This window comes from Chanodichthys erythropterus, chromosome 10 (genome assembly GCF_024489055.1).
Source record: "Chanodichthys erythropterus isolate Z2021 chromosome 10, ASM2448905v1, whole genome shotgun sequence".
Classification (NCBI taxonomy): Eukaryota; Metazoa; Chordata; class Actinopteri; order Cypriniformes; family Xenocyprididae; genus Chanodichthys; species Chanodichthys erythropterus.
The window spans coordinates 20,427,122-20,447,165 of NC_090230.1; the positions used below are offsets into that span (position 1 = coordinate 20,427,122).

Consider the following 20,044-nt stretch of genomic DNA (forward strand, 5'->3'; position numbering starts at 1 on the left):
ATTTACACAGTGGCTATCATAACTTATTTCATATAAACATACATGAAATAATCAAGACGTCAGGTTAAGTAAAATATAATGAATATATATGCTAATTGGGTTTAATATAGTGTATATTAAACGAAATGATGTGCACACTGAATGACTTGCCTGAGGTTAATGTAATGCTACATGACATCTTGTTTACAAGCTGCTTTATTGATGTCTTTCCAAGGTTGAAATGCGGATTGAGCGATTACATGAGATATGATCAGCTCTACAATATAGGTAATCTGTTGCTTTAATGGAATCAGAGGCTGAATCCGAAATTGTGCTCGCTGTTTATTAATCATATAATCATTTAAAGCTGCAGTCCACAACTTTTTTTGGTTAAAAATGATCGAAAATCAACTTTTGAACAAGTACATAACCAGCCAGTTTTCAAAACTATCTAATTATCTTGTCTCGATTCAGACCAGTAAGCTTGTAATAATGTTTTATAATAAGAGCGACATGGCGGATTTCCGCGGGAAATTCAAGCATGCAGCAGTTCGTCTGTGCATCACGTCCATAGACAAAGGAAGGAGTCCCGTCGAGAGGCTAGTCAGTTATATATATCAGCCGCCGGTAGCGGCACATTTATAGCCTTTTCTCACAGCAGCTGAAATAATTAAACTTATCATTTTGATGGCGGATTGTAATCCAGAAAGGTCCACATGACAATCATCAGTGACAACTGAGATTCAGCCGTAGACAAAAAGCAAAAGAATTTGGACTGTGGAGTGGATACAGAAATTGAAATCTACAGGTAACGCTAATACACACTAAATACACAGTCACACAGTGCTGATGTTGTTAACAATAACAATTTGAGAACAATATAACAGTAATAATAATTTGCATGGTTTGATCCGAGCTAAGCAATCGTTAGATTTAATCATCATTGGCAGCGCAATTTATTGTAGGCCTAATGCTTTTTTCCTCAGTTGGTCAGAACAAAAGTGGCAAACATGTTGCTTACTTGTTCAGATGATATTTTCCAGTGAACATTCTTATATTGGTCATACTTTCAAGACGTATAGTCTGTGATTCTGAAGTTCAGTATCCACACCGGTGCGGTGACTGACAGCAAACATTAGATTCATCCGCACTGACGAGCTGTGCCGAGGCACAACGCACGTACAGATAACTGTTCCGCATATGACTGCAATCGCATGTTTCAAACAGAGATGGCGACAAAGAGGAAAAACTGCGGACAGCAGCTTTAATTAATCATTTTAGCAAACTGAATTCTGTCATGAATTTAAATCGGCCATCACTATATAATTCGTTATTCGGTTTTTTTTTTTTGGCGCACCAAAAATATTCTTATCGCTTTATAATATTAATATTGAACCACTGAACTCACATGAACTGATTTAAATAAGTTTTCAGTACCTTTATGGATCTTGAGAGAGGAAATGTCATTGCTGTCTATGAAGGCCTCACTGAGCCATCAGATGTCATCAAAAATATCTTAATTTGTGTTCCAAAGATGAACAAAGGTCTTACGGGTGCGTAACGGCATGAGGGTAAGTAATAAATGACAGAGTTTTCATTTTTGGGTGAACTAACCCTTTAAGTTTTCCCATTTGTTTTGGCCTGCAAGGCAGTGACCATCCCCAGCAGTCCCATTTTCTCCAGAATTATGCTAAAACAAGAGAAAAAGGAAGCACTTTTTGTTGAAATCAGATTTTGTATTAAAAAAAAGTGGATAAAGTACACGTTCGCCTCGCTCTGATGACGTCACGTCCAGCACCCTCACTCTCCACAGCGAGCACAAGCAGCTTCTGTCCTGAGTGAGGTGAGTTCACTGCGTTTCCCATATTTACTGATTCATAAAAGAATTTAACATTTTGTTCGGGGTCTTTTCTGTCCTGTGTTGACTGAAATAAACATTTAGCTCAGCGACAATGTGAGGAAGGAACTAATTTATTGAGATCTCCGCGACAGTGTTTTTGTTTGTTGGTGTGAATGATCGTTTTAATGTTTTGACGTGATAATGTAAGTCAGTCTAGTCTGTGAGGGAAAATCTTGGGGATCGATCCAGCAGTGCTGCAACAAAGACACTTGAAGGCAAGCTTGCCGAAAAGCGTAAATGCTAACGCTAACACCGCGGTGCACAGAGAAAGAGACGAGATCCAGGCCGTTTTTGTTTAATGGATGTCAATGGAGAGGAGACTTCATAATGCTGAATAAACCGTTTTATGAGGAAATATATTTAATTATCGACTGCCTGTCCGCTAATGTTGGTATCTATATATAGATTTTACTATGAGAAAGGTATTTAATAATAGGCGTTGTAATATTGAGTGATAATTTATGTTGTCTTAAAAAAGGGGGAAAAAATCTGTTTTCTTTCTTGTTTTTTTCAGGTTTTGCCAATTATAATAAGACTTGCATTGTAATGATTATGACTGCTATGTGTGCCTATGATGCTGATGTAATGCTTTTTAATGAATAAAGAGAATATGAATAATTTAATTATAAATATTGTATTACATTGTATGTTTGATGTAAATAAAAAATGACGTGTTCTGTCTATGGCTCCCACGTTTCAACAAATACATTAGATTATAATTGTAATCATTTATGACTGCCATGTATGTCTAATAATTATATTTTAATGAATGAAGGTAAACAAAATTTAAAGATTTTAATAAAATCTTGCGACCAAAGATAGCCACTTGGGTAAAGTTGGTTTTATATTTGCACATTCGGACATCCGTATTCAATAGCTTGTTAATCACACTACATTGGACAAGTAAATATGCCATTAAAACAATACTTGCCTATTCTGATCGACTGCGAAAAATGTTGTAAATTGACAATCGTTGGTTGTCAATATCATGTCGCTGCTTAAAATTCACAAACATTAATATATTGCACATTTATTGGAAAGTCGGAATCTATCAGAAGTCCGAATGTGCGAATATAAAACCAACTTTACCCAAGTAAGATAGCCTGTGATAATTTTGACAGTGTCAGAGTTTTAGCATGACATCTAACAGTGTGTTTGACCTATGCCTACTGACTAGCCAATACAAATGCATAATGAAATGGTGTGTTGATCAACATGACAATGCACTAAAACTTAAAACTACTTAACTCAAGGTCCATTTGTAATATTTACATGCCAAGTTAGCCTTTTTTCCCTTCCCATGACTGCATTCATCAAACGAAATGAAACCATTTTTTCATACAAAAACAAAACACTAAAAATCAATGAATTTTTTTATGTGTTTAATTTTTATTTATTTCTTTATATTATCTATTAGTTTTTTATATTTTTTACATAAATGTAAAAAAAATAAAAGAACATCAGATACAATTAAAAATAGAATAATATGATCATTAAAAAAGGGACAGTCCAGACAGTCAAAGGTCTATGAGAGGCATCCATGTTTTCTGGAAGACACCGGCCTTTCTTCTTAACAGTAGGTGCGCTGTTCCAGTCATAACACATCTTTCAAATGTTGGAAATCATTGCCGATTCCAATTAAGCAAGATGCATTTTTTTGCAATGCATGATACATTTCCAGAAGATGTGCATAATTGATCCCGTATGTTTTACATCGGTGACATCTATATGATACAGGGTACATTTTACTCAAAGTAGGGTGAGGTACATGCTGCAAAAATTTGTAGTTTTGTTCTGTTATTTTGTTACAAGATAATTAGGTGAAAACATTCTTACATAGTCCCCCACTGGTCTTCATCAAAGCTAACTCAAGATAACCTTTGTAAGTGATGCATGGGAAGAATTATGATGGTCTAAAAGAGCACAATATATCGGAGATTTTCCCTTTTAATGTTGTTGAGTTCATCAGAATCTCCTCTATCTTGGACCACTCCAGTGATTGTCACCCTGACTTTTCAAAAGTGGTTATCAAATGGTGTATTTGCAAATATTTGTAAAACTCTTGATATGGAATCTTGAACTCTTGAGTTTAAATCTGAGAAGGACTTAAGGAAGCAATTGGTAAACAAATGTTGAAACTGGTATATACCATATTCTTTCCACTTTATAAACACTTTGTATTAAAACTTTGTTAATGAAGAAATTTTAGCAAAGGATCCACAGAACCTCTTTACATCTTGCCAGGCCCGAAGTGTATTATTTCTGTTTTTTTTTTTTTAAATAAATATTCTAATTCTTATTTTCTATATTTCTTTGTCAGTATGCCCATATTGCTGATGAAGGTAAGAAAAAAAAAAGTAGTTAAAAATGAACTTGTTAGTAACCTCACATTTTGACAGATGAACACAATATATAAACTTTTAAAATGTTTGAATTAATGAAATTATTGATTTAATAACTGATTTTTTTATAGATCTCATATGACCACAATTTACCTATAAGTGCTGGAATATTCTCATCAAGTGAAGATTTTATGAAAAGTGAGAACATGAATGATCCAGAACCGTGCAGAATGAAAGATGAAGATACTGAAGAACAAAACGGTGATCCAGAGCCCTGCAGAATAAAAGATGAAGATACTGATGAAGGTTGGTGTTTATTCTCGATTCTTTAGTAATGATGCTGAAGAACATTAAGATTATAAAACTTCAAGTAGTTCAGTAGATTTAGTTTTTACTTTTTTACTTTCATTTTAGATATGATGGAAGAGAACAAGGAGAGTGAAGAAATTAGTGAAGCAGAAGGAAAATGTGTCAAAACTGAAGAAAGTTGCTCACAGACTGAAAGTAATTTTGAACTGAAAAAAGAAGTCAAAAAAATTTTCACCTGCCCTCCTTGTGGAAAGAGTTTCCCATACAAGAAAAGTCTTAAACTTCACATAAGAATCCACACTGGAGAGAAGCCTTTTGCATGTGATCAGTGCGGGAAGAGCTTCACACTAAAAGGAAATCTTAAGAAGCACACAACAATCCACACCGGAGAGAAGCCGCACACATGTGATCAGTGCGGGAAGAGTTTCACACGAAAAGGAAACCTTAAAGAACACATGAAAATCCACACTGGAGAGAAGCCGTACACATGTGATCAATGTGGAAAAAACTTTGCTGGGCCAGATAAACTGAAGAGCCACCTGAATGTTCATTCAAAGGAGAAGCCTCATGTGTGTCCTTTGTGTGGTAAAAACTTCAGTCAGCTGGTTGCTTTGAAATTACACCAGAAAAGAAGACACAGCGGTGTGAAAAATCATATGTGCTTTGATTGTGGGAAGACCTTTTTTGAAAATGTTGAATTGAAAAAGCACCAGAGAGTTCACACTGGAGAAAAACCTTACAAGTGTTCACACTGTGACAAGAGATTCAGTCAGTTAGGAAACATGAAAACTCATGAAAAGACCCACACTGGAGAGAAGCCGTACACATGTGATCAGTGCGGGAAGAGTTTCACACAAAAAGGAACCCTTAATGATCACATGAATATCCACACTGGAGAGAAGCCGTACATATGTGATCAATGTGGGATGAGTTTCAAACATGTAAGCACTTTTAAATCGCATCTGTATTCTCATTCTGGAGAAAGAAAATTTTTCTGTGATCAGTGTGGTAAAAACTTTTTTGGGGCAGATACCCTGAAGAAGCACCTGAAAGTTCATGCAGAGGAGAAGCCTTACATGTGTTCTTCATGTGGAAAGAATTTTAAATGGCTGGGTGCTTTTAAAATACACCAGAAAATACATACTGGTTTTGAAGCTCATGCATGCGTTGAGTGTTTGAGGACATTTGCTACAGCTTACAAACTGAAACGTCACCAGAGGGTTCACACTGGAGAAAAACCTCACAAATGTTCACACTGTGACAAGAGATTCAGTCAGTCACAACATCTGAAAGCACATGAGAGGATCCACACCGGAGAGAAGCCGTATCACTGCCATGCCTGTCGGAAGAGTTTTGCACAATTAGCTACTCTTCTCACTCATACAAAAAACAGTTGTCCAAATTCACGGTAAGTACTTCATTGTCAGAATCTGCACTTTCAGGTGTGTAACACACATCCTCTCCAAATATGATGCAATAATGCCATAAGCAAAAAAAAAAAAAAAAAATGTCTATGTCTTAACTGCTGTAATGTGTGGCAGGACATATTCTTGGTTTCTTAATCTCAATTATTGCATCGTTATGCTAGATATCTCCATCAACTTTGAAAATTCATTGGTCATAAATCCCTCTCCACATAACAATGCTAAACACAAAGACTATAGAATAACACAACACGTGTCACTCGTATTGTTTTGAATGGGAGAAAGTGTAACGCGCAATATGGCGGAATAAGTCACGCCTTCAAAATAAGAGCCAATCGCCGACTGGTAAAGTAATCGCGTCACTGCAGCGGCCGTTAGAAGCACCGCCGTTAGACGCGCGCCTCCGAAATGAGGCACAAGAGACACGCATTTAGGTCTGCGCATGCGCATTAGCTTGATCCAGCCTAAAAAATAGGTTTTTTTTGTCGCGATTCGAGTGTTTGGAAAAAAAAAAAAATTATGAGATAGTTGTTGTCAGAATTCATTGTTGATTTCAAATATGAAATTTAATCGAAAGCTTGGCAAACAGCTTTGGAGAATTTGATGTTTCCCCATTCAAAGAGATGCATGGATGCCCAGGATGCCCGAGAGGCGTTTCAAAGATGGCCGCCGAGTGAAATGACTTTTCTTAAAGGGACTTTGGCTAAACATCAGATATCGTCAGTTGTTATTGTACCATATTGTGCTGCATTGTGACTGGAATCTTGTCATTTCACATGTAGCTGGGACATGGTGTGAGATTCAGATAAACTAAAAAATGGAGATTAAAGTGAAAGCCAAGTAATTTAAACAGGACAAATTTAAGAAAACTTGCTGAGCTTTAACACAAATTGACTATCCACATTATCCAGCGTGATTAGAAAATCTTAAATCACATTCTCAGTGTCACTCATTTACTTACATGCGATTAGTCAAGAAAGTGCATCATTTTTTATAAACTGTTTTTGGTAGAACATCCACAGAGATCACAGTTACACTGGAAGATGATGACGTTGAGGAATGGACAGTTCTTCATGATACTGAAGAACAAAGAGGTTGGTGTTTATTTTTGATTTCTTATTAATAATGCTGAAGGCTCACAAGATTTGGTGGCTGAAGATCATCAACCTTGATCAAAACTAAACATCTTCAAATCATTTAATGTTAAAACATTTATTATTCATATAGTACAATAAAAAATGACTACTGAAGGCACATAAAAAGCCCAAATTTGTTATGTACTTTTAGGAAAAGTCCCTTCTGGCTGCTGTAAGGCCCTTTCACACAAAGTGAGGAATATTCTCACTCTTTTTTCCAGGCACCATTGATCAGAAAGTGTGGGAACCTTGAGAAATGTACTGTCCAATAACATAAAAGCTCTGGGTCACTGTCACATGTCTAAAGCTGCTACAAATGCATATTTGAGATCATTTGGTGACATAAGCACACTGAACTTGAAAACTTGAAGTGTATGCAGTATGAATAACTTAACTTTCAGATTGTGAATTGTAATAAACAGAAAAAAGAGCCCCCCTTTATAATCACTAAGGCTGTCAATCTCTAAAGGGCAAGCTCACTGAATTCTGCTCTCCTGTAAAAACTCCCATTAATTGTTTCAATTGTATAATTAATCATTCTTTGGTTATAATGAAAAGATTTGTGTTGAACAAAACAAAAACATGTTTGTTTTTTTAGTGGTGTTTAGTGACTGTCTACTTTCTGTTATTACATCATGCCCTTTTCCTTCACATTTCTGTCTGATTTGTTTTCATGATTTACTGAAAATTAAAGCATTTTACTTTCATTTTAGACCTGATGCAAGAGAATAAGGAAAGTGAAGAACTGGGTGAAAAGGAGGAGAAAATTCATGTCAATATTGGAGAAAAATCTTTGAGTCACTCACAGACTGGAAGTAATTTTTTACTGAAATAAAGAGTAAAAAAAAAAAAAAACCTGCTCTCATCTTGGAAAGTTTCCCATACATAAGTCTTAAACTTCATTTTCCTTTCACATGTGATAAATGTGGACTTTCACACTAAAGGTTAACCTAAAAATACACATGAAAATCCACGCTAGAAGCCACACACATGTAAGTGCTTTTAATTTACATCTGAATAAAGACCATTTAACAGTGGTAAAAACCTTTTTTGGCAGATTCCCTGAAGAAGCACCTGAAAGTTCCATTTAAAGGAAAAGTCTTGTGTGTTCTTTGTGTGGAGTTTTTCACAGCTGGATGGTTTTAAAATACACCAGAAACGAGACAGTGATTTTAAGTATCAGATGTGCTTTGAGTGTGGCACATCCTTGTTTAAAGATATAGTCAGCTTCAAGTATTCTGAGGGGAGGTGAGTGGTTCACAGCGCTTCACATTTTCAATCATGGCAACTCTCAAAATAGAATTAATAGCATTTGTTCACAAGAACATAGTATGGGAATTGGTCTTGCTGGACTAGATCTACTATACTGCTGCTGGCATGAGGGAAAGCTTACTGCTCAGAATTACAAGCATTAGGATACATGCTGCTGCATGATAAAGTAACAAGAACCCTTGTATCAGATTTAGACAGGTGGTGCTGGGGAGGAGGAGGAGGACAGAAGATTCCCAGTACTGAGCTGAACCAGGGCTGGGCATAAATAAATCGAGTTGAGGAGATGGGAAAGATAAATTGATTAACTGTGATTTCCATTAATAGAACCAATCAGATGCTCAGAAGAGTTTTATGACTGAACTGTGTTTTTACAAAATCAAACAAAAACAACATTTTTCAATTTTAACTTTTTTGCTTATTGTTTTAGAGCAGGAGTTCCCAACTACATTCCTGGCGGTCCCCCAGCACTGCATGTTTTCCATGTCCCCTTAATCAAACACACCTGATTCAGATCATCAGCTCATTAGTAGAGACTCCAATGCTATATTCGAAATCGCCTCATTCAGTATTCCCTACGTTACTCCACTAATATAGTCCACTTGAAAGAATTGAATGAAACAAACGTGAAATCGGACACTGAGTGTGCTGGAAGGGCTGCCAATTTAGCCATTAATTCTTTAGCCATTGAGCGTGCATTGGTTGTACACTCGTTATTGTGGTGCATTGTGGGATTGAATGAGTGCACTCAACATCGTCCACTATGGATTCGGACACAACTAAAAATGGCTGTCCCCTGAAATAGTGCCCTATTGAAGGGTATAGGGTTTTGGACACAGCCCAAGACCTGAAATGGGTGTGTCAAACAAAGGAGAGATACAAAATATGCAGTGTTGTGGAGGCTCCAGGAACGTGGTTGGAACCACTGTTTTTGATGATGACAAAGCTCATTCTCTCTTGCTTACCATGAAAATGAGATGACTTGGTTTGGAAGCAGATAAACAGGGTATCACCTATTCATAATGAATGTGAAATTAATAGGTTTATTTAAAATAAAATCAGTCATGGTCAGATAAGTGTTTAGTGTCCCGTGCCAGATTTCCCATCTGAAGACAGTAGCTGATCTTTGCGTATTCTGATATACTTGGGTGTTCTGTGATTGTCAGATCTGTGATAACGCAACTTGAAGAGAATATGTAATTGTATTGTAATTAATTCAGTTGATCATTATACAGTGAAATATTAAAGAGTTGTCAGTTTGAACTATGTTCTTATTTTATTCTGCAGTACAGCAGCTATGAAACATGCAAGACTAACTGCAATTTCTGGCTGAACATCAATCTTATTGCTTCAATAGCTAATAGACATGTTTTATTGACCAAAGGCAACAGCGGGTCTCACTTTGAATCTGAGCAGGTACATGTTTATTCTGTTTAAAAACAACAACTGAAAAACAGGGCTTTTGTGCAAGCCTACTTGGATGCATAAACAGAACTAAAAAGCAGTAATAGAAATCGAAAGTTACACCAAGCATCAAAATCACTTTCAATTTTTGTTTCTTGCCTTGGAAATAACCGGTTAGTATAGCATTTCAAATAGGTAACAAACTCTGGCAAATTTATTAGCATTAAATTTATTACGTTTCATTCCATTTTGTTGACTCATTTGCCATGATTTTATCACTGTATTTATTCTTCTGAAAATGGACAGGATTTTTAATGTTGTCTGTAGCTCCCTCTGGTGGTCTCTTTCTTACACAAACTTTATATTACTTTTATAAATATATAACCTTTAAAGGCTTATGAGTAGTATTAATGCTCCCTAATGTGAAGTAATTTCAAATAAATCAGGCCAAAAACAAAGTTTGTTTTGTGTTCGTTTCAGGAGTTCATGACATAACAGCTCACCAAAGTGAAATTTTGCTCCGGTTGGTAAACACCTTCATATACCATTGGTCCGTGGTGATAACCTAATAGGTGCTCTGCGGCTTCGCCTTCTTTCACATGGAAGTTCGGATAATTTTACTGCTAATTTTTCAAGTCATTTCGTTTATTTCAGCAGAATATAATTAAAATATTACATGTTAACAGCCAAAATCTTTTGTCACGTGACCACTTCCCGGCTCAGTATCTTACGACAAATACATTAGTAGCCTATTATTGACTGTATAGTTGCATAACTATAATATAATTATCAAAAGACGTGCAATAAACATTTTCTGAAAAATAAAAAAAATCTGCCCTGTTCTTGTTCCTGTCGGTCTCTTTTTATTGTTAAATGTTGCTTAAGGATCTGTGGTGTGTGTGAGTTTACATGTAACTTTTCAGTTAAAAAATACAACTTTTTATGTGATTTATTGTGGACTAATAAACATAGGCCCGGTTTCACAAGCCTTAGTTCAATTAGAATATTTAAGTAGCTTTTATAAACATAGCCTACACGTTATGAAAAGTAACAGTAATTTTCACGCGGAATTGGGCTACCTTTACACTGTTGCCGCGGGTCCCAAAAAAAAAAAAAAAAACGTGATATTTACCCCCTGGAATGCGAATTTTACCAGGGGAGCACAGCCAAAAACACCTATTTTACCCCCCGGAACGCGATTTTTACCGTGGGACCCCCCTGAAATGTGATTGGACTAGTTTTGGGCTAGTTTTGAGGAGCAATTGGGCGTGTTTATTATGAAAACCTGGCAACCCTGGTAGTAATGTAGACTGATAACCGAGACCGCACGGATACACACGAGGACTTTTGGCAGCACCATACATTCGGAGGCAAAAGCGTCTTTCGAATTGAGACGGCTTGTTAACGGGGCATCCTAATTGAGAAGACCCCATATAGTTGAAGTGTTACTGCTAAATAATTCTTATTAAAGCATGCGAGGAGCCACGCGGGACTCTTTAAGAGCATCATGAAAAGTAAGTAAATACCTAATAATGTCATTGTCATATATTCTTTTAAACTGTCATTATTTAACAACGTCTGTGAGGTATAATCTTATACAGTGTATTATAATAAACCAATTGTAAGTGTGCCACCATTAAAAGCTTTAAAGAAAACAATATGATAATGAAATAACTGTGACAACAGTTTGGGGATGAGCCAGAAAAGAAGGGGAATACCACAGGATGAGGTCGCAGGTTCTGAACTGTATAAAATATAGAGCTGGATTGTTCTGGAAAGTTTCTCTTTATAAGACCTAAAAAAAAAAAAAAATAACCAACAGGGAACGTTCTCTTTATGTTATAACATTTAGCCCCGAAAATAACCTGTAGGGAAAGTTCACAGAATGTTCTCTTTAGGTTGCAAAACAAGAACCAATAGAGACAAAACATTTGAGAGAGAATGCAAAAGTTTTGGCTTACCATGGGCTCCTTACCGTTTCATATAAAAACAGCCAAGTTAAATAAGTGATAAGTTAAATTAATCTGAAATTACTCTTATTTGTTACTTATAAATCTGTAAGCATACATTTATGTCTATTTTTTAATTCTTTTTTTTCATTAATTATTAATCATTTTTAATTGTAGTATAATATAAAAACAAATTTAGTAACTTCATATTTTAATAGATGAATAATCAAACAACACAAATGCTTAAAATTTGTGAAAATTAAAAAAATTAAATAAAAAATGTGTTGTGACTGTGAAAATGACTTTGAGAAACTTCAGTGTCAGTACTACATTAAACTACTATATATTGTTGACTATAATGTATAATAATGCAATGGGGGAATATTTGTCGGTCATGATAAACCCAAATGTCTTGTGTTACCAGTAAAAAGTGACCTACATTATTTTAAATATATTTAGTCAGTGGCAGAGTGCAAACATACTCATCTAAAATGTTTAGAATTCAGTTTCAGAATCATGAATATTTTTATTCTGGCGTCACCATTGTCCTGTGTCCCCATCCCCCAATGTAATACCAAATTTAGCATTTTAATCAACAGTAGACTACATTTTTTGCTATCCTTTTACCATATATCTTAGAGTATTGCAATAGTATTGTATTTGTGAGTTCAGTATTATGATATGTATCGAATTGTGACAAGAGGGTATCGTGACACCCCTAATTTCTGCTCCTATCAACCAGCAATTCACCTTCAGTGAAGTGCCTCCCAATCCATCAATAAATGCTGGAATATTTTCATCAGCATACAAGTGAAGAAGAGTGTTCATGCAAGAACAGTGAGAACATGAGTGATCCAGAAATCTGCAGAACGGAACCTGAAGATACTGAAGAACAAAAAGGTTGGTGTTGGTACTTTATTCTTACCATGGTAGTAAAAAGCACCTACACACAAAAAAGATATCTGAGCAGAATTGCCAACTTGACTTTAGAATGGCCTCACTAAGCTGTCAAGTGTGCTGATTAGATCTCAGGAGTTTATCCGAGGATTTGCTATTGTCACCATGGCAGGGTATATCCAGCCTGGTGCATTTTAAAACCAGCGAAAATTGCAGGTCAGTGTAGAACTGCTACTGTCTGAACTGCTGGCCACAAAAGTGTGTACACCCCTATAAGTGAAAATATCCAAATTGGGCGCAAAGTGTCAATATTTTGTGTGGCCACCATTATTTTCCAGCACTGCCTTAACCCTCTTGGCATGGAGTTCACCAGAGCTTCACAGGTTACCACTGGAGTCTTCTTCCACGACGACATGACAGAGCTGGTGGATGTTAGAGACCTTGCGCTCCTCTACCTTCTGTTTGAGGATGCCCCACAGACGCTCAATAGGGTTTAGGTCTGGAGACATTCTTTAGCAAGGAAGTGGTCGTCTTGGAGGTGTGTTTGGAGTCATTATCATGCTGGAATACTGCCCTGTGGCCCAGTCTCCAATTGCAGGTTTTTCACCTGCAATTGTCAGAGATTTTTGTTTTGTCCATCATTAGAATGGTTGCGTCTAAGGCAGTAAGTAAATCGCATTAAGTTTTTATTAAAGGTGCTCTATGTACCTTTTTGACTGTAATAAAGCATAATAATACCATAATATGCTTCCAGATATTTATTAAACATGCTCAGTTCACATATTTGTTTCTCTGATAATCATTGCTACAGCCAGTTATTTTACTTTAAAATTTGATTTCCGTGTCGGAATTTTCGCCACCTCAGGTTGTCAGTTGGTAGAAAACACATGCAGTGAATTGCAGCCATGGAAGCCAGCAAGCAAACTGGGTCAGAGATCGCAGATTACCTGACCTAAAAAGCATCAGCATCCATCTAAAAATCTCTATGAATGGGAGCATATTAAAACGCGAAATATCAATTCATCATAAATAAATAAATCCACGAAAAGTTTTTGCGCCTTCCAATGTCAATTGAGCTCGCTCCTGTTGCATGTCCTCAAACTGGCAACCCGCGAGAGCATTGAGTCTGAGGTGGAGACAATAAAACAATATTTTAAATTTGGACTGCAGTACCCATTTCAACCACTAGCCAGTCATTCTTACATAGAGCACCTTTAATTTACAGGTTACAGAGGTTATTGTAGCTATGTGGGTGCTCAGTTTTTATTATACTGTCACTTAGTATTTGGCAAAAAACTTGTGTTATAAAAGATGAAATACTACGCACAGGCTGTATACAGCAAATACCAGACTAAGACTCTGCTCCTCAAATACGTAAAACACTAGCCTTTACACACATTGTGTTTTAAAAAAAGAAGACGCTGTACTTATTCAAAGAACCAGTTTTTATTTACCCTTGTCTCCAAAATGACTGAACAGACTTCATTCATGATTGAGACGGGGGTTTTGCAGACAGTTTGAGGATCCACTGGAGTAACGAGGTTTAATCACAAGCACTTAGTATTTAAATGTTAAGATAGTGTTGCAGAAGGAACGCATGAACACAAATGTTAAAATACTGATTCTGCTCGGAGTGAAGCGATTTAATTATTTTTTTATTCGTTTTTAAACCATGCTATCAACGTAATAATTAATAGCTTTAAATAGCTTACTGAAAAGCTAAAAAGCTAAAACAAAGTGGTAACTGTTTTTGATGTAATTAAACTAGATTACTAGATCAGATTCATCATTATTAGAGAGATGCTGCACAGACACAGATAATGGACACACATAATATCTCTCTCTGTCACTAATTAATTTAATTAAATGTTATCTTTCCAAACTCCTTTGTCTCTGCACTCTTAGCCCGGATTTTATATTTACTTAAAAATATAATTACAATATACTTAAAATATTTAAGTTTGGTTGCATTACTTATAAAATATAAGTAAATTCTACTAATTTGTGGGTGTATTTGAATGTGTTAATAAATGTAAGTTAAATGCACTTAAATTATGAAGTTTTTCTCCTGACCACGCCTCCTACACACTGGTTTGCGGCAAGTAATGACGTCATTTTGTCATGGTGTGTGTGAATTCAAGGAGCTGTTGATGAGCAGTTGGAACATTTGTTTTGGCTGTTCTACAGACATTTTTTCCTAACATTTGCCTTTTTATAGTTTTTCACCAAAGGAGAAAATCACAATTTTTAAGTTACCATCATCGAGGGTCAGGGTTAGTTTTAGTTGAGCTCTTGACCCTTAACATTTTAGTATTAGATTTTGTTTGGGCAGTTTTAACTGCATTAAAACCAACCAGACAAGCAAAGTTAAAAGATGATCAGGTGATGTTGGTTATGTTTTCACATAATCATTATTTGATCTGGATCACTGAACTCATTTAGAGTCCAATCTCTGAGTTAGATTTACATTATTGTTTACAGCAGCACTGTGATTCTACAGAAGAGGATCAACTTCTACAATACAATTTTTTTTTTAAAAAGTTGTCCTTATCACAAAAAAAAAAAAAAATGTATATTTTAGGCACACACAGACATCAAGAATCAGCCTGTGAATCTCAACAACGGTGACAAGCAACATGTTCTGATAAACAGATCAACTCTGAACATTAGAAAACAAGCTACTAAAAAGTCACAGAAAAACAGCAAAATTTAAATAGTGAGAATAAAGAAAATTACTAAGACAATTCAGCTCATAATTTATTCATGCAGCAATGCATGATGGGAGGCATGGATGAATTTTGATTGGTGGCAAGTTAACTTGCTTAGTACATTGAACTTAAATATACTAGTTTTAATAACTACAAAGTAATTAATATTACAAAACATTTTAAGTTAAATGAACTCAAATTATTAAGTTCACATTACTTAATCATTACTTAATTTTTTTAGGGCAACCAGTTTCCTCAAATTTTTTAAGTAAATTCAACTTATCCGGGCTAACAGTGTGTGTCTGATTTAAAGCATGCAGAAAGCTCGATCCGTTGCCAAAATAACGCATGGCGTGGTTTCTTGACACCACACCATTCATTCAAATCATGCAATTGCTTTTCTGGGAAAATAAGCAACCTTCTCTCATCTTTAGCGTTGTCATATTTCTATTGTGACAATGATTGTAAAAGTTGATGTTGCATTGCTCAGGAAAGTGAAACTGAATTACCGATGTGAGAGATGAAGACCAAAAAACATGAGATATTTCTGAAGCCTACGAACACATGGTGCGTCTAGTAAAATTCACTAGTAAACGCTTATATAGCAGGATCCCAATATGAATACAAAGCCAACAAATAGATTGATCTAAATTCATGGGCTTAAGTAATCCTCCTTCAAAAAGAATCCAAGCATTTCCATATTTGCAAAATAATATATTTAATTTCCAAACTGTCCCAATATCCATGTAAAACTTTTTTTTTTTTTTTTTTTGCATACCACTGTCACCGGTATCTCTCCACCCTTCTGTTTTTTAAAAAGAGGAAAATTATATCATGACAGGGTTGAGGGAATGATGCTAATGCATAAGCTTTTTACTTTAATTTTAGACCTGATGGAAGAGAACGAGGAGAGTGAAGAACTGAGTGAAGCAGAAGAACGTGTCAAAACTCGCAGAAAATCTTTGAGTCGCTCACAGACTGAAAGTAATATTTTATTGAAAAGAACCAAAAAATCTTTCAACTGCCTTCAGTGTGGAAACAGTGTACCATACAAAAGAAGTCTGAAACCTCACATGAGAGTTCAAAGTCGAGAGAAGCTTTTGACATGCGATCAATGCAGGAAGAGTCTCACACGAAAAGGAAACCTTAAGAATCGCGAGAAAATCCACTCAGGAAAGAAGCTGTACACTTGTGATCAGTGCAGGAAGAGTTTCACACAAAAAGGAAACCTTAAGCATCACATGAAAATCCACACTGGTGTGAAGCCGCACACATGTGATCAGTGTGGGATGAGTTTCACACAAAAAGCATCACTTAAGAGACACAAGAATGTCCACACTGGAGAGAAGCCATACACCTGTGATCAATGTGGCAAGAGTTACAAAGAGGCAAGTGCTCTTAAAACACATCAGCGTTCTCATTCTGGAGAAAGAATTACATTTAACTGTAATCAATGCAATAAAACATTTATGTGGGCTGCATCCCTAAAGAACCACCTGAAAGTCCATTCAAAGGAAAAGCCTCATGTATGTTTGTTGTGTGGAAAACGTTTTAGTCTGCTAAGTGCTTTAAAACTACATGAGAAAAGACACAGTGGCGTGAAGAATCATATGTGCTTTGATTGTGGGAAGACCTTTACTACTGTTTGTGAGCTGTACCAGCACAAGAGAACTCACACAAAACCTTACAAGTGTTCACACTGTGACAAGACATTCAGTCAGTCAGGACAACTGAAAGCACATGAGAGGATCCACACTGGAGAGAGGCCGCACACATGTGATCAATGTGGGAAGAGTTTCACACTAAAAGTAGGCCTTGATAGACACATGAATATCCACACTGGAGAAAAGCCATACGCATGTGATCAATGTGGGAAGAGTTTCAAAAGAAATGGAAACCTTAAGGATCACATGAACATCCACACTGGAGAGAAGTCACACACATGTGATCAATGCGGGAAGAGTTTCAAACGAAAACGAAACCTTAAGGATCACATGAAAATCCACACTGGAGAGAATCTGCACACCTGTGATCAGTGCGGGAAGAGTTTCCCATACAAAGGAAACCTTAACATACACATGAAAATCCACACTGGAGAGAAGCCGCACACATGTGATCAGTGTGGGATGAGTTTCACACAAAAAGTACACCTTAATGAACACATGAAAATCCACACTGGAGAGAAGCCGTATCACTGCCCTCCCTGTGGAAGGAGTTTCACTCATTTTTCTTCTCTACGCAGCCATACGAAAAACAAATGTCAGAAATCACAGTAATTCAGGTTCAGATCCAGCCCTTTCAAGTGCAACGCTGCGTCCTCAGCAAATGATCCATGTGACATGAAAATCACAACATCCAAAGTTGTCACAGTCAAAACAAAGTTCTTCTTCAAGATTTCAACTCAAAGATGGAGTTTCTCCCAAAAGAATATCAAATGTTTATTCTCATTTCTCATTTTGCTTTAGGATATAAATTAAATCATTATACTTTCTTGTATTTTGTTCAATTTGTTTAATCTTAATGTAATGCAAATGTATGACTCTTAGTTCATTTAATCTCTTTTATGAAGGAATGTAGAATTTTTTACAAAATGTTATTTTGCTCATATTAGCAGAAAGAGAGCAGCTGGAATAAAGACAAGCAGCTTGATTCAGCCTGAAACCTGTTCACAAGAGGGATGATAACTATTATTAAGGTTTAATAAGTGTTTTAAAGGTGCCCTAGATTGTTTTTTACAAGATGTAATATAAGTCATAGGTGTCCCCTGAATGTGTCTGTGAAGTTTCAGCTCAAAATACCCCATAGATTTTTTTAAATTAAATTTTTTAACTGCCTATTTTGGGGCATCATTAACTATGCACTGATTTTTATCAGCACGGCCCCTTTAAGAGATGCGCCCCCTCTGCCCCACGAGCTGTCGACTATAATACAGTGCATAAACAAAGCTCACACAGCTAATATAACCCTCAAATGGATCTTTACAAGATGTTCGTCATGCATGCTGTATGCATGCTTCGAATTATGTGAGTAAAGTATTTATTTAGATGGTTACATCTAATGGCTATGCTCTGTGGCTAACGGGCTAAAGCTAACATTACACACTGTTGGAGAGATTTATAAAGAATGAAGTTGTGTTTATGAATTATACAGACTGCAAGTGTTTAAAAATGAAAATAGCAACGACTCTCGTCTCCGTGAATAGAGTAAGAAACCATGGTAACTTTAACCACATTAAACAGTGTATTACTAACATGCTAATGAAACATTTAGAAAGACAATTTACAAATATGACTAAAAATATCATGATATCATGGATCATGTCAGTTATTATTGCTCCATCTGCCATTTTTCATTCCCATGTACTGAACTCTTGTTATTCAACTATGCCGAGATAAATTCAAATTTTAGGGCACCTTTAATTCTAAGAGAATAGAGAAATGTCCACATCACAACTATAATAATAACGACACAGACAACATCATTGGAATCACTATCGGAATATTTTTTTTTTTCAGCTGATGAATGATAAAAACACTGACAATCAAAAACTACATGACTTTAAACAGCTTGAGCATTTAAAGCGGCAGGTGTTTAGAAAAAAAAAACGACAGTTCTCATCAGTTGGTGTGAATGCTAATATAGTTATTGTGTTTGGTGTGAACAGGCCTTTGTTTATAGTTGATATGTTACTTTGTAGAAGTTTGTTTTTTGTTGGAAACAGAATATGGTGCATTTTTCATAATCTGCCTTTGATTTGGTCTCGCGGTGGTGACCGATTGCTCCAGGAATCTGAACACTGCTGTGAAAGGAATAAGTATTCTGCAGTTACAGATAAAAATGGAAAGTGAGTATCAAATAGTGTCAGTCTTCACTACATGGCTTATGGGAATATTTGTGGGCATTTTGGTGGGTGGAGAAAAATAGACCATGAAAAATAATTAGGGGAGATCAGGGAGTGTTGTAACCCAGGGTTAGTTGTAACTGTCAGTTTGTCCAATCAGAAAGGAGCTGTGGTGAGAATGTCAACTTTTTGATGAAGATTATTTTTGCCTATTGCACATCCTATTTATTTATTTTTTTGATAACCCATTTCATTCTGATGCTACTTCTGTTTCATCACAACTTTAATGTTAAACAACAAATGAAAAAGAGAAAAATCACAATAATTTTAGTAGATTTAATGTGTGTAATTTGTGATGGAATTTAATTAATCATAACTAACATTTCTTTTTCTTGCAGGAATAACATTTATATGCTTTTGAAACCTAAATGTCCCCAAAACTTGTGCCCAAATGATTTGGGCAGATCTCGCTTTATCTAGTATCCTATATAAGCTGTTGTATTTTTTTCCTGGTGGGATTGTCTGATTTATATGAGGTCTTCCAGCCGTGATTAAAGCATATTCTAAGGCATAGTCTGGAGTCTGTTTGTTTTTTTTTGGGCTGTGCAGCACACTAGACACTAGAGAATCGTACTTCCATACTCAAGTGATAGTGTTTAGTGGACTAAAGATCTTATTCTCAAGTGATAGTGCTCAAAAAGGGTCAAGACATCGACTGACTCAAACAGGTATTGAAGTACGCTTAGTAGAGTATAAATTCATATGTGCCTGAGACACCCGGTTTAACTTAAGTCAGGTGTGTAGGGGGAAATCTACCACACATTGATAGAGCGAAGACTATGCAGTGTTTTATATTACATTTGATTGCTTTAATTTCTGTAGTACT

At 36.0% G+C, this 20,044-nt stretch overlaps 1 protein-coding gene across 1 annotated transcript; it reads left to right on the forward strand.

The window, feature by feature from the left end:
* The first annotated feature begins 1,796 nt into the window (after positions 1 to 1,796).
* Positions 1,797 to 19,933, forward strand: LOC137028161 (zinc finger protein 585A-like). Its single transcript, XM_067396931.1, has 9 exons — positions 1,797 to 1,822; positions 4,200 to 4,221; positions 4,353 to 4,527; positions 4,636 to 5,938; positions 6,966 to 7,048; positions 7,804 to 7,913; positions 9,647 to 9,775; positions 12,516 to 12,612; positions 16,206 to 19,933. The coding sequence occupies exons 2-9, from the start codon at positions 4,201 to 4,203 to the stop codon at positions 17,591 to 17,593; spliced, it is 3,306 nt and encodes a 1,101-aa protein (XP_067253032.1). The 5' UTR covers positions 1,797 to 1,822; position 4,200; the 3' UTR covers positions 17,594 to 19,933.
* The last annotated feature ends 111 nt before the right edge of the window (positions 19,934 to 20,044 follow it).